This window comes from Heliangelus exortis, chromosome 2 (assembly GCF_036169615.1).
Source record: "Heliangelus exortis chromosome 2, bHelExo1.hap1, whole genome shotgun sequence".
Taxonomy (NCBI): Eukaryota; Metazoa; Chordata; class Aves; order Apodiformes; family Trochilidae; genus Heliangelus; species Heliangelus exortis.
The window spans coordinates 42,331,660-42,347,653 of NC_092423.1; the positions used below are offsets into that span (position 1 = coordinate 42,331,660).

The 15,994-nt window shown below is 35.5% G+C and overlaps 1 protein-coding gene across 13 annotated transcripts in view; it reads right to left on the minus strand.

Moving 5' to 3' along the window:
• HDAC9 (histone deacetylase 9) overlaps positions 1 to 15,994 on the minus strand; it is a 458,285-nt gene that overhangs the window by 57,032 nt on the left and 385,259 nt on the right. Inside the window, exon 23 of one of the 13 annotated variants that reach the window (XM_071735767.1) lies at positions 4,210 to 4,465. The exons of the other annotated variants lie outside the window; for them this stretch is intronic. Coding sequence (XP_071591868.1) covers positions 4,225 to 4,465 — 241 coding nt within the window. The 3' untranslated portion in view covers positions 4,210 to 4,224. Of the gene's footprint in view, positions 1 to 4,209; positions 4,466 to 15,994 lie in introns of those variants that run through there. 13 annotated transcript variants of the gene reach the window in all.

A 15,994-nucleotide genomic window follows, 5' to 3' on the forward strand; every position in this document is an offset into this window, starting at 1 on the left:
CCTCGAGGTTGGCTTTCCCCAGGGAAGGCATCAGGATGGCTTTTACAAGTGTGACAAAAGCTGAGCCTGTAACGACTGTGCTAATTAAGAGGGATGTTACTAAGATTAAAAGGCAAATACAAAAAATCAGTGTTCTATTCTAAATATATTAACTCAAGGAAATCTTAAGGTCTACACTGGTCAAAATCAGTCAACTTTGTGCACATCATACTTTTTGTCTTAGCTTAATATAAATTATTTAATTAGGCCAAAGAGATCATGTTTTTGTTGAAAGATTAAAGTTTTCTGTGGGGGGAAAAAAACCCCAAACACGTATTAAAAATATTTTAACAATCTATTTAGGTTTTTTATATGTTTTATAAAATTAATTTGTAATGATTTCCTCAAAGAAAAGTGCTCCTTTTTACTTACTAGTCAGAAAAAAGGAGAAATCAGACCAGGTAATAAGTCTTTGTCAGGACAGAAAGCATTTAAATGACTATCATTTTACATAGGAAAAAAATGAAAAAAGACAACTTCATTTTCCTGGTTATTTCTTTTAAATTTCATCACAAATATCTGCAGGTGAAGTGATATAATTTGAGAAATATTAGTTTTTCTTATGCCATTAGTAGGCCTCTGCTGAAGTGTGAATTCGAGTACTGATTATTGCATTTCAAGAAGGACCTAGATCAGCTTGAGAAAAAAGAAAAAATTCTAAGAAATGTGACTTAAGCATATAAAATGATAGAATTCTAATTATTTGATCCACATAACATTCCAGTAAATGTCATAAAAGTCAAAAAAATATCTAGTTATTGCAAGATGATACATTGTAGCAAGAAAGGTGCAGTTCAGACTTTAGAAAAAACATTTTAATAGTAAGGATAGATACTAATTTTAAAAAAAAATGTTTAAGTACATTGAAGAACCTCGATCTCTTTTTATATAATAGACAAAACTAATATCTATCAAGCTTGCTACAGGTTCAAGATGATATGGCCTTGACTCAGGAGGTCAGATTTCTTTTCTTCTAGGACATTTTTCCTATAGTTTCATGATGCATAACTATATAACACACAAAGCATACATATGAATAATTACATTAGACACTACAGTGACTGAACATTTTTTCAGGCTAATTTCCACACAGTTAGTGAACAGTACCAGGGATAAAGATCTCCTACGCAACCCATCTTATCTTTCTTATGTACATACCTTCTGATACTCTAGTTATATGTTCATTTTCTGAAGTGACACATACTTTCCAAACTTCCCCATGTCTGCAACACATGTCTCATGGATCCTGATTAGTGATGAGGATTGTGGCTGATAGACAATCTTGATCTGTCCCCAGAGCACCAAATATCCTACACACTGAAAGAAGGAGGGATCCTATGGAGAACCCTCCCTGTCTGCAACTACTTGAGCTTTTGCCCTCCTCCTCTGTCTCCATTCACATTTTCTCAAATTCGTCAGGCTTTTTTCTTTCTTTTTTTTTTTTTTTTTTTTTTTTTTTTTTTTTTTTTTTTTCATTTCTTCATGTCAAACAAAGTGGTAGCACCATGGAGTACAGTATACAATGATCAGGAGTCAGAGAATGGAGTGTGTTCAGTGCAGACAGAAGCTCTGGAAACAGAAGTTGCTGAGCAACAACAAACCTAACAAGGCTAGCCCAGAATTTGGGACTTTGGGAAAATCTACCACACTTCTACCACATTTCAAGACCCTGCTCAAAAGCATAAAGATGTCACCACATTTTTTTATAAGTTGGGCAAAACAATGTATTTCTCTCTTGTTCTCATTCGTAGAAGAGGAAAAAATTCCCAGCCACAGTTCGTTCAAAGATTTTGTCACACAAATATGTCTGATACGAAAACTGCCAGCCACACTGGGTAACACTAGTAAAATTATTAAATACAGAAAGAAATGTCTTTCAAGACAAAGCACCATGAATAGCTATTAACACCATCTTTAATAGTACTGAACAGAAATTAGTAGTATATTCATAAATTTCTACAGAAATTATATCCTATAATCTCATCTGAGTAAGGAGAAGGATGTAAGGATAATAACCAGAGGAGATATTTAGAAGTCACAGTTCTTTTGCTGCTTTCAGTATTACCTAGACTGACATGATTAAATAAGACCTAAGAGGGCTCTTCTAAAAGAAAGGATTTTTTCTTTTAAAAATATGCAATGTCTGCTCAATTTCACCAGAAGAATAACATCCTGATTTTGCTGTAATGTTGTCTCACAAATTGTGACAGAACTTTGCTGCTACTCTGCATACTACATACCAGAAGAGCTATCCTGTGTGCCGGGGCAATCTGTGTTAATTTCTCTTTCATTTTCCATAATAATGTGGGACTTGGAATATCAGAGTTCATCCATTTTCTTGATTTAGTACTGAACAGAAACTCCATCGACTTTTCTTAAAAAAAGACTATGAGAGCAAGCTTGAGTCTTCCCTAAAACATCTCCACATGTTCGTGGTCCTTGTTACAGCTACAGTTTTAGAAAGACTACTATTTTGTCTTAAAAAAAAAAAAAATGACAGCTACAAATCTCTCAATTGCAAAGAGGACTACATAGATATATAGTTCCTACATCTCTATAGTTCCTACATCTCGATCTTCCTCTACTTTAACCAGCAAGCATTTCAGGTTCCTTCTCTCCTGACTACCTACTATGAGATGTCTCCTGACTACCTACTATGAGATGTCAGCTCAGAGAAGGGTGGCTCAATGCCTGGAAAACATCATAGCATTTTGATTTGGACTTTGTGTAGGTAGGACCTCTCTAACCTTTATCTTCCTTGGCAGGAACCTCTTTGTTTGGAACACACATATAAATTCCTTCACAAAAGTGACAGATACTTTCCTATGTTATGAAGTGCTATAAAGAATCATATACATTCATTTTAAAGATGGACTAAATTTCACCAGGACATAAATAAAACCTTTTGGTATTTCCTACCTCTCAGGCTTCAGTGCCTTCATCATTCCTTAATAACTGTCTTTAGAAAAATGTCTTGAAGTTGGCAGCTGTAAAGAAGGCTCAAGCAAAACACTAGATTCCATCAGTGTTTTTTTACCCAAAAGCAACGTGAAGCTCACTTCTCACTCATAAACAGGCTTCTCCTGCCTCAGGTAAGTAAGGATGACTGGACAGACAAGGACAGTTCTTGAACCTTCACTATCTCTTGGGAGCAGAGAATCACCAGATCCTGTATTTCATAGAATCATAGAATCACAGAATCATCTGGGTTGGAAGGGACCTCAGAGATCATCAAGTCCAACCCTTGATCCACTACTGCTGCGGTTACCAGACCATGGCACTGAGTGCCACATCCAGTCTCTTTTTAAATATCTCCAGGGACGGAGAATTCACTACTTCCCTGGGCAGCCCATTCCATTTCTCTCCTATCCCATCTCATCTACACTCTGAGAGGGCACAGCAAAGTGTAAGAAAAAGAGATCCATCCTCAAGAGCTCCATAACTAGAGCACTTCCCTTCCCAATTACCTAAGAACAGAATCCTCTGAATCAGGTCATGATAGAAAATATGCGAGTTTTACTGGGTTTTGTTTGTTTTTTTTTTTTAAGCATAGAGCTATACAGCTAACATTGATCATACACTAATGATGTTCATGTTAACCTTCCCAATTTCCTCAGACCAGCCCTATGCTAAGAAGTCAGGATGCAGCTGGCAGGATTTGTTACAGTGTGAAGGGTCAAAACTCTGAAATCCCTTGCAAGGGTGCATAGGCACCCCGCATTCAGACTTAGGTAGAACAGTCATTATCTTATTGAAGCAGAAGTGAGAAATATGATTTGGCTTCTGGCCACAGGTCACCAGACAGTTAGAGACAGGGAACTGGCAGGCCATCAGGTTCCTGCTTGAAGCCAATTGGGCTGTAGGGGTTATCAGCAAAGAGATGTTAATGCTAGGATACTTCTCCAATTAAATGAGTAGTTTTTGACAGGAGAGAAGTGAATTTTATTCTTCCACTATGACTCACCCTCTCCTCCACTCCCATCTCCAAAGAAAACAGATCACATAAAGGAGATATTTATTTTCTATGATCCAGAAACATATAGAAGCATAAATATTTGGTACATGGTGTTCACCTAATGATGACAGCGGAGTTACAGGGGTATCTTGCCTGGTTAACTGTTTCTTTCTTTTCTTTCACATTTTTATTAATAAACATTCCAAAGCCAGAAAGCTTGAGCAGCTGGATCATAGGAATAATTTATCTGTGCTAATCCTTGCAGTTACAATGAAACTGTGTCCTTCAGTCCAAGGTAGCGCAGATCCTCCTTTAAGACTGATTGTACTGGGAACAGACCATGTGTCTGGGAAGCTGAAAAGATTCCTTTTTGCCTCACTAAGGAGATTTCCCCAGAGAATTAATATGTTCCATTTGGATATGCTGCTGTCTGCAGAGAAGCCAAGGGATGTCTTCCAGTTGGGTGTAATCCTAGAAAAAACATCAGGCATGTGATCCTCCCCTCCCCACCAATCTGAACATCAGATGCAAAACATTAAAGAGATTCTACCAAGGGACTCTGATCCTTTTTTTTTTTCTTCCATTCTATTTTTGTACATTTAAAGCACATGGTTAGGATTCTCCCAAACATTTGTTCTCCCAGAAGAGATTGCAGAGAAGTACCCTACCCAGAAACGGCTCTGCAAGTACCATCACACAGAGCTGGAAATCTCCAAAGAAAGTTAAGCTGATGCAAATAGCTACAATTCTTTTGCTGTGTTGGTAATTTAAAAAGGAAACAAGCAGGAATACTAGCCCAGGAAAGTAATTTATGTAACTGAGAAAAAAAAATCCACACTGTTCTAAAACTGCAGATTGGAATGGCTTAGTAATATAAATTATTTCGTCTTTGCCTAAAATCCTCCAGTGTTTTCATCCAGTGATCTCAAAGTACTTTCATAGCATTAATAAATGGAACGGGTCATATCTTCAGCTGGTATAAATCAGTATAGCTGTTGCTGACTACACAGTTCTCTAAAGCAAGCATTTCTTGTACCCACTTCACAGATGAATCAGCTAAAACTAAAACCTTGTAAAAGATCTGAATAAGTTACCTAGATGTCCCTGTAAAAACCTTTAAATAAAATGGAGAAGAATCTAAGTCAACGACTTCAACTTGCAGAAAACACTATAAGCAACATTCTTTATTCAGTTATACCAGACTTGTGTTTTGCAATAGGTATATATACACACAATACATTAGTGGTATTAGAGTGGGGGTTTGGACACGAAATGGAGGCCTACTCCCTTGTTTGAAAGAATGTAGGTCTTCCTACAGTTCCTCAATTTCACATACTGCAAATAAAACAATATTCCAAACATTCACCATCTTTAGAACATAGTCCTACTTCAAAATTACAGGAGTTTAAGTATGATGTTGAATGCACCCAGTAATAAATAGATCAGGAAGTGTTTAAAAGATTGCCTCGATAGGTATGTGGACCTTATGGTATCTATTATTTTATGTGTTGTTTGTACATATGTTTTAATGTAACACCATATCAAGTGATGCCTATCCTCACAGAAAGCTACATAGCATTTCTATACAACTATTGGATAGATTTTTTTTCCCTAGGTTGAGTTTATACTAGTGTCTCTCACTGAAATTTTGGTTTACCCTCATGATTTTCTTTATGCCAGCTCTACTGTCAGCCCAAGTTCGCCAAGGCCAAACCCTGAGAACCTTCTTCCAAAGCTCCTTTCTGATTGTCATCTGACCATCAGCTTTGTCCTGGACTTTGTGCCCCAGGGTATGCCTAATTCTACTGATTTTTATCTATATTAGTTACGTATCACTGAACAAAAAATTTTAGAAGGACCAACAGCTTTGCTGGCTTGGGGGTTGTTGGCTTTTTTTCAGCTTTTGAAGACATTTTCAGAGCCGAAGGCTATTATTTGTGGGTTCTTTTTTAAGATTAATAATTATTTTGACATCCTATATGAATGTTTCCTGAATTCTATTATGGCTGTAATTGTAACATATTAAACACTCAAAATACACAAGAAAAATGGAGTACAATATTGGCTGAGCCTTCTATTTTGTTATTATTTAGAAAGGTGGTTTCAGTGTAATCATACAGACTCTTCTACATTTTACCCAAAAGATGCCTCAGTCAGAGCCTCTGAACCAGTACAGAAAGAACCAAAATAGGAAAGAGTTAGTAAACAGGAAAAGTATGAGGCAAATATTACTTTTTCATTTTTAGAATTCACTTAAAATTAATAGCATAGTAAAACAAAAATATCCAACTTTTAGAAATATGGGCAAATGTGTACATGCACCTATAATGTATATCCACATATATATTCAGAACTCAGTAAAATTCAAGGTTCATTGGTATTAGTTGCAGGGATTGGCTAGAAATTATGGTTAGTAAGCTTGCTCAAAGTCTAAATATCTCTCAAATGTTTATATATTTCAAGAATCATAGAATCATAGAATGGTTTGGGTTGGAAAGGATCTTAAGGATCATCTAGTTCCACCCCTCCTGAATGGGCGGGGATACCTCCCAGCTTGGAAACTTCCATGGGGAGGGAGCAGGGGGTTACTTTGGAAAGATCAAGGACTTCCAGCTGTCCAATGTGCAAATATAAAGCCTTCCATGGAACTACGGTCCAAGACAGCAGATGCAAGAGCAAGATACCAACTCATAGTACAATTTTACACTGAGAAGTGACTGAATAAAAGGATCTGCACTTTCTATTAAATGACCCTCTGTCTTTTTGAGTCTTATTTGTGGAAGCGCTGGCATGATGACAGAAAAAATTTACTGTCTTTGTATCTTTTATTTATTTCTCAGATCTCAAATAAAGCTGGTTGGTATCATGCCATGTTGTGCAATATAAATAAAACTTATTTACTAAGTTCCAGCTGGTAGCTAAAGGACTGATGTGGCTTCCAAGAGCTATATAACGGAAGATGATATATGAGTTGGAGGAAACAGAGGTTTAATTTACAAAGATGGTGCTTAAAATAAAACACACAGCATGACTTAAAATAGTATCACCAACACTGAGAAAGTAAAATGCAATAAATATGGAATTCCACCATTTTAAAGTCAATTATTTTTCTATCAAAGCCATTCCAACATGTATGGGAAATGGGACAGACACATACATATACACTGCCAAACTTTTCTCTAAAGTATTATTTAAGATAGCATTTAACTGTCATGGTGTAACATGTTGCTATCAGAAAAAGAATTCCCTCCCCATTTCTAGTTATTATTTTGTTTCACAGGAAAAAAAAAAAAAAAGGGTAAATCTTCAGAAGCTTTTCTGCCATGAACATGATAATTGAGTTTGGTGGTATTTTAAGTTTTCTGTTTTTAAATTTGTATGGCTGCTTAGAAAACATATTACAATTCTATCAAGCCCAAGTACACTACAATGTTTTCTATAACAAAATAACTTCAGTTTTGCCCTTCTATTAAGTATTTTCTTTCAACAGTATTTTATCAGTTGTTATAAAACTCAGTGAACTTGGACTAAAATGTTAACATAATAAACTAATAATATTATTAAAACAGTTCACTGCTCCAAGTAAATCTTGTTAGATAGTAATAAGATTACTTCTAAGAAGACAAAAATGTTACAATATCAGAAATAGTTAAATATAGAGATAAAAACTTTCAACAATGTGTTGCATTTATAGAGTTCACAGAATGAATGATACCATGGTATCCTCTCTGAAGAATTTTGTGTTTCTATGAGAAAACATATTATTTGAACATATTCTAATGTTCACTGTACTTCTGGAGTATTTGTCACTTTAACAAGCCCTTAGCAATCTAAGAACAGTGTAAGAGAAAGCAGAGCATGGTACCTTTTTTACTTACACTCTACAGGAATGGTGGAATTGGGTAAAAGAAGGAAAAGGTGGTGTTCTGTATAAATTAAAAAGAGAAGAGGGCTCTGGAGCATTTAGTTTGTCTCTAAGTCCAAAATCTACCTCCTTTATGAAAAAAAAATTTAGAAAAGCTTTCCACTTTAGGCATATAACATGCAGTTTGACAAACAGCAAGAATGAGAAAAATATGCTACCTAAAATTTAATATTATTGATTGTACAACAGCTCAGCATGGTTGTGATACAAAGTACACAAAGTTGTCTAGATTTTTTTCTCAAAGGTCCCTACATATTCTCTCTTGCAAATGTTTTCTTGCATCATCTTTTATTTTCTTCCATATACTCATAACTACTTTTAAATGTATTTTTGGTGCATGTAGTTTTCTATCATATAATTACATAGAGATTTCAAAAGTTTCTGGACTGCCACCATTATTTTATTGTATGTTTTGTTGTCACTATGACTTTAAAGTTATGCTATTCAAAAAATTTCTCATATTGTTAATCTTATTTTTTCATCTCTTACGACATTTCATCTCTTTCCTCCTTCAGAGGGAAGATACAGATGCATATCACTTCATCTTGGAATAACATGCACTGGTACAAAAGGACTACATGGACATTTTATTAGACCCAAACCAAATTAACCAACAGGAAGTGACTCTGCTCTCAAGCAGGAAGATATTGATACTACAGGTAGCAGTGGTACCCAGTACTTCTTCATTAGTAAATTCAGTCCTATTTGTTTGTCTCATGCTTGACAGAACTTTGTCACCAGGATTGGGGCTACTTTAGACTATCCCATTACTCCAGCCTTTATTTTAATAAACCAGCTGGGCTTCACTCTAATAATTCAAAATATGGCATGTGTCATGCAAGGTTTTATGCAGTACACGAACAACAAATCTTTTCACTTTACCTAAATCGAACGACACTTAGACGAAATATTTACAGATGCTGCAAGGCAACCCAGAAAAGTACTTTTCTATCCCTGCCCTTCTCGTTCCCCCCAGAAAATTCTCAGAGGGAAGATATTTGTGGGAGCAGAGCAAACAGTCACACTAAAGCATTAATCCCTAGGTACCACATGGTGTTAGAAATGACAAATTTTTCTGGTGCAGTTTCAGCTGCTGTTTGGTTAGAAATGTGATCTGGTGTTGGCTCTAGGTAGTTTGGAGGAATCCTGTCTCTTTTATATTATCCCATCCCCTCTCTTCCCTTACACTCATTTTGCTCAACAGAATAGAGGAAATACAATAGATTACAAAGACAGAAAATTGTGTATCAGCACTTACAACTTGACTGAACTGAATACGATTAGAAGGGCTCAACTTATTTAAAAAAAAAAAAAAAAAAGTACCAGACTTCTGGTATTAACATCAGGTAGGCTAATGTTTTAAAATATGAAACACTCTCCTGCAAGACAGGTACACTTATAACTGAGAGACTGAACCCAAAAGACTGGAGGGAACAAAGACTTTGGGAAATATACAGCCAAATATGTGTTGAGGACAACAGGACTTTTGTTTCTTATTTCAGTAGTATGGAAAAAATAGTATTTTACACCTGAACTTCAAAATTAAGCATTTTCATATAGGAAAGAAATTTAAGTATTACAGAATCAATGTCAAAAGTAGGAAGTTTAATAAAATACAAAAGTAGCAAAGGAATGTGCATTAATACAATGTCTGAAACAAAACCCAAGATGGTCAGGAGATACTGTATCAGTTGCAGTGAAACTTAAATAGTAATATAAAAAAGGACATATATTCCTGTTTATAAACACATTGAGAGAAATGAATAATTTTCCCTAAGAACATCTGGAAGAAGAAAAAAAAAGAAAAACAAAGCTCTGAAAAATAAGAATTGAAGACAACACTGCAGAATTCAGGAATAATATGACTCCTCCACAAATATTTCACAGCTTTTTTTTTTTTTTTTAAGGAAAAGAATAGTGAACAGCAAAACATTTGAAATCTCAGCCCAAGAAACAGAACATGGAAATGCAGATAAACTGTAGTGTGATTTAATATTTTACTTAAGCTTCAACTTATTCATGGAGCCAACATTTCTCCTAATAGGTTTTATTTGGTGTCTGCAAAAGTAATGCAGAAAGTCTTGTGGTCCTAGATCAATCAGAACCCTTTCAGTGGTGCACATGGAAGAAGCCTTTTACTAGTGCCAGGCATCTTACAGCAGAAAGGCAATTCCACACACCCCAAGAGAGTCATACTGACACAATGCTAATCCATTTGCCAATACAATCACTTGCCCCAACTCTTCATGTTGCCAGGACCCCTGGAGAGGGTCAGAGATAAAAAGACGCTGAAGTTTGGGATTTAGTTGAAGAGCATCTAAAATTCTATTTTGATGTTTCTGAATTTGCCTTTCCCTCATGAACTTCTGTCTGCGCAGTTCTGTAACAAAACTGAACTGCTCACACTTCTTTTAATCATTTTTGGATCCTATTTAGAGTGATAAATTGGACAGTCTCTTCAACAGCATGAAACAAAAAAGACTTTTTCTACCATATGTTACAGTAATAAAAGAGAAAGCTGTTTCCCATTATTGGCTGGTCCATTCTCATGTAGTCAGTTGCCTTGGAAACTGAGATTGATTATAATTTCAAGAAAATGTAAGAAAGAAGTGAATCACATAGTTCCTTTTCAATGTCTGTCTCAATTTATAATGCTGAAACTAGCAACTAAAACATCCCTAAGCATGACTTCCGCTTCTAGCTTTACTTTTGTTGCACTTATCTCTTAGAGTGACAGTCAAAATAATATAACTTAAATTTGATACATTAGTAAAATAATTGCAAAGTTTTAGAAAATATTGTATTAAGTGTAAGTCAAATGTACATTCAGATTGACTTTGTGAAAAAGAAAAAAAGGCAAAAAAAAAAAGGGAAAAAAAAGATATTTTTTTCTCCCAACTTCAATATCTGGATGATAAAATATCTAGCTACCATGTAATTCAAATTCTTCACTGTGTCCAAAAACCTGAACTGTTGCTGAAGCCAAAGTATCTTTGAGAAAACATTAATTTTCCAAGTATTTCACAGGGCCCTTCAGGAGTTCAAAATTTTTTTCCCTAAAGATTTTATTTTAACCAGCTTTAATGTACTTACTGAAATCCTTTTTGGGATTTTAATTTCTTTATTTAAAATTGCCAACGGAGTTTATAAATTCTGCAAAGGGACAGTTCAAAAGTGGCACCTTTCATACTACTATCTTTGGATTACCAACAGCGCCCAAAACTCTGCAAATATATTTTTATTGTGAGTTCTTTAATTCCAGTTGCCAATGTGTATTTCAAAACAAGGTGTTTTACAACAGCTGAGAAATTTGGCAAATTCTTCCCATCTACTCTTTGTTAAAATTATTCTTCCAGCATAAAATTTCCAGACGTGTCATAGTGAATTGTGCAACTAGAGTGAATAGGAGGAAGTTTTAATCATTGCTAATACATGGGAGGTGATCCAATAGATTTTTAAGTTATGGTGCTCTCAAGAAAGGTTAGAAGACTCTTGGCACCTAAGCAAAAAGAATTTGTCAGCCCTTAAGTATGAACAGCTAAGGAAAAATTTACTTATTGAAATCTGTAATTTTTTTTTTCTGTAAGATAGTTCAGTCTTTGGAACAAAAATCAGACCTCCAACTTAGTATAATGTAGAACTACAGAAGAGCTGTATATGTAATCGTCTAAATTGATTTAGATTATTCAGCCCTAATTTCAATGCTTTCTGACTTTTGCGAATTCCTAACATTAATAAAATAATGTCTGAAATCTGATTTATGTTCTCCCTCTCACTTACTGGAAAAATCATGTATTTTTATTTTTTTATACAGCTCTCCACATTGACTGACACTGCTAATCAAGTAGTTTGCGAGGAATTTTCTTTTCTAGTGCTAAATAAATTATTTGTATTTTTTATATTATTTTACTAGCTTTAGAAAGGCAACGCAGTAGCACAAATATAATTTAAATTTTTCTGTCATGGCCTTTAAATAGTTAAAATATTTTTTATTTTATTTTATTTCATTTTATACCTTGAATTCTAGGAAAACTCTTAGCTTTTTAAATATCGATATTTAAGAGAGATATTCTCTCAACTGAAGAGATTTGACTGTGGAATGACAACTGGTAATGTCTTGCTTTCTATGACACAAATCACGCCAGCTTTCCCACCCCCTTGTTGCATTGCTTTCTTCACCAAAAAGTAATGACAGAGATGAGCAGTATCAAAGGGCAAAGAGTACACAGAAATAAGCTGATCTGGCCAAGGCTGATATTTTCATCTTCCCTCTGGCTCTACTCAACTTTCATTCCATCTGGCCTGATCATTGGAGGGAAAAAAAAAAAGGAAAAAAAAATTGAAAAAAAAATCAGTAACTAAACCAGAAAATGAGAAGGACCCTAGATTGTAATCTAAGAACTCCTTTTAGGCACCACAGAATCACAGAATCAGCCAGGTTGGAAAGGACCTCTGAGATCACCAAGTCCAATCTTTAAGCCACTACCACTGTGGTTACCAGACCATGGCACTGAGTGCCACATTCAGTCTCTTTTTAAAGACCTCCAGGGACAGAGAAAGGAGTATTCACTATTGGTGAATGCAGCTCAAGAATGGCTTAAAGAAGTTGCTGCAGCTGTAGAATGCTAAGTGCTGCTATAAGCCATGGAGATAACATACAGATGAAAAGCATTTGAAACTGAAAAAAGCATAGGTCGTTTTAGCAACTACAGGGTACACAGGTATCTTCCAATTTGGCTATATTTCCAAATCATGATACTCATTTTTTTTCAGACTTCTGTTCTGTTTAATTGTTTCTAGATTCTCTTTCCATAAGTGAAAAATGAAATTATAATTTTTGAAATTCACAATCCTATTTAAATATAAATAATGAATTATTATTAAGGGAATGAATGTTATTAGACCAGACTAATGAAAATAAAAATGCTAGTTTAGGACTTTTGTCAAAAAGTGGATTTTGTTTATCTTGTCATTCATGCATTCAACTTTAAGAGGAAGTATATATCAGCAAAGAACAGACCTCAAGGAGTTTCCAGTTTGGTTCTTATAAACATGTAAATGTTTTTATATTTATTTCAATCTTATCTATGCAAGGTCACCAATACTATCAGAATATCCTGTTATAGAATTTCTTTTGGCAGTTCCTGGATGAAAAGATTTACAAAGTTTTGCCTTAACCTTTTAAAAACCCTTTATAGATTTGTTTTATTCTGAAGTTGGACTGAGGGTATAAGTTCTTTTTTATTTTATTTTAGCCAGACTAGTTCAACTATGTCTTGTGTAAATCATTATAGTCTTGTCTCTCTCACTTCATTGGCTTTTTGGCTTCCATCTGTTTTCTCTCATCTTTTCCTCTGTCTCATCTATATTCTCTTTCTACTCTGTTTTCTCTCATCTGCTTGCTCATTACTACTATCCAGCCCTCTGTTTTCCCCTGTAATTCCCAGTTATCTCACAGAGGTGGAGAATGCTTGAGACCTGAGAGCTCCATTCTGAGAGATTCTGACCACTTGTACTTCTTTTCTTTGACCTGCAAAATTCAGCTTCTTTTATTTACTTATTTTCTAAGACAGATATCAAAGTCTTTACTGACCTACGTATGTCACTGAATGCTAAGGTGCATCATTCTTATTTCTGAAAGCACTATTTTCTACAGAACCTATTTGTACTTTTAAAAGAAAAGTATAACTCCCTAGTGTCCTACCTGCACACACATTAGCACAGTGTCCTGTTACATACTTCACTAATCTCTGAAGGGAAATTGTAAATATTTTATTGCTGAAAGTTATGGCATCTGCTGAAAAACATTCAGGAATGTGTTCGTTTTAATATTAATACAATTAACTAAATAAAGTTTATGTGATATAATAAAAAAATTTGATGTCTCAAAAAAAAATACAGATACACATTTACAATCTTTTAGAATCAGAACCCAGTTATATACATTATTCTATCAATGAAAACAGCTTAACATAGCATGCTTGACGCCCTACAGCTTCATGACACCATGGATGTCACAACACACTGCTCTAAATTAGGGGTAACCCTTAATCCTTAAAATAGATTAAATCAGAATCTTCCAGCTTGAATTTTTTTTTTTTTTTCTTAATAAAGAACAACGCTTCACAAACGTTCAAAACTGTACAGGAAAGTAATGACCTTCCAGAAGTGTGCATATGGTCTGACTCCAGGGGCCTTAACTAATTTCTCATGTTTGTGCACTTTACCTTGTGATCTGTCCAGTGACAGAAGACTTGGGATGCAACATCAGAGTGGCTTAGACAAGGTCATCACCTTAGCATCACATCCACCGTTTAAAGGGTGCATAATTCACAGAAGCAGCTATACCTTTGTCTGTCTCAGGGTTACTGGCTGGACACCTAACTGAACAACCAGCCTGAGTGCAGTCTGTCTGTGCTATGTTCCCCTTTTCCTTGGGACACCTCCAATTTACAGTAAAAGACACCTCCTCCAAGTACATACACCTGAAGCAGGAAAGCCCTACTAATCTTCTGGGACTTAACCACCTCTGCCCTTACATCAGAAGAGATCTGAATTGGTCGAAACTTTCTTTCCTCAAACTCTGCCCTTCTCTACTGTGCAAGGGAATATTTTCAAACGCTCCCCCAGGAAGGGACAAATGATAAGCTTCTTGCTATTCCCACTGCCACTGGAAGAGGAAAGTCAATACAAATTAGTGCCCTGCAGTGGAGAAAACTTCCAGAAATTCCAGGGACTTCTACAACTTTCCAGAGATTACACATTAGATTTAGAGAAGTAGCTTGTATATTGTCTTAATTACAGAGTCCCTATCTCTTTCCTGTGATTGTGAAAAGGTGGAAATAGAGACTGGATTATTCTTCAGTTGACAGCATGGTTCTCCACTGAATGGCAAGAAGGTAAGTGACAGGAGAAGCTGGCTTACTTGTATTTTATCAAATAAAAGTAGTAGTGTTACTCCATGTCATTTCACACTCCATGGCATATTCTACACTTTTTTAAAGACAACAAAAATTTTTAAAGTTCAGGTGCTTATTTGGAGCCCTGTCAGAGTAAGGGTTGCGACTCAAAGAGGTAACCAGTACCTCACACATTTGGAAAGGCTCTGTTCTGAAATCTGGCATCTGTGCCACAGTATTTCTCTCTCAATGAAATGCTGGAGTCATGAATGTGAGTGATTTGGAGCTGCTCTATTTATAAACAGATATTCAAGACAGCATTTTTGGAAGGCAGCCACTGGAGTATACTGTATTACAGAATAAATCACACTGAAAAGATGCTCCCTGTCAAGTTTGAGATGCTTTTAGAAAAGATCAATTACAGAAACCATCACATTTATGTGACCATTTCTACCTTGGTTAGTGACACAAGCTTATTTCATACACATTGGAAGATCCCAGATGAGTTCCCCTAAGATTTCACACAGTTCACAGTACCACAGGCTCTTAAATCTAGTGGAGAGGTCTCATTTTTTATAGCACAATGAAGTACAATTAAGGCATGATCTTCCTCTGACAGGTCTGAAATGATCTCCATCTCAGCTCCTCAGGGAGAGTGTTGAAATTTAGCCATTTAAAAGATTGCTAGTCAATGTTTCAACCACTCTGAACTCTCATAACTATTATCAGCTCTAAATTTTTGGAAAGGGTCACTATTGAGAGTAAGTCCCTTCAGGAGTATACAGTAAAACCTGCCTAAAGTATATCCTCATCCCAGGTTATTATTCTCATGTATTTTGGTGTAAGTGCAGCCAAAAATATTGACTACAGAAGGTTCAGTACAAGGATATAACAAAAAGCATATAACCAAAGTGGCAAACCTCCCACTTACTTCATCAGTGAACTGAAGTGTACACCTGAGCACACTGAACATTGCAGCAAGAAATGAAGATGTATATCCCAGGTTTAAATGAGCCTTTGTGGACAATGAGGAATTTTTTCCAGAGGGACTCACTTTCCTACAGAATATTTCATATTGCTAAGAAACATAACTTATCTCACGGCAGTACATTGGCCTCCTAAAACCTTCTTCCATCTTGAAAGATAAGCTTGAAGACAAACCAACTACTTTTAGTA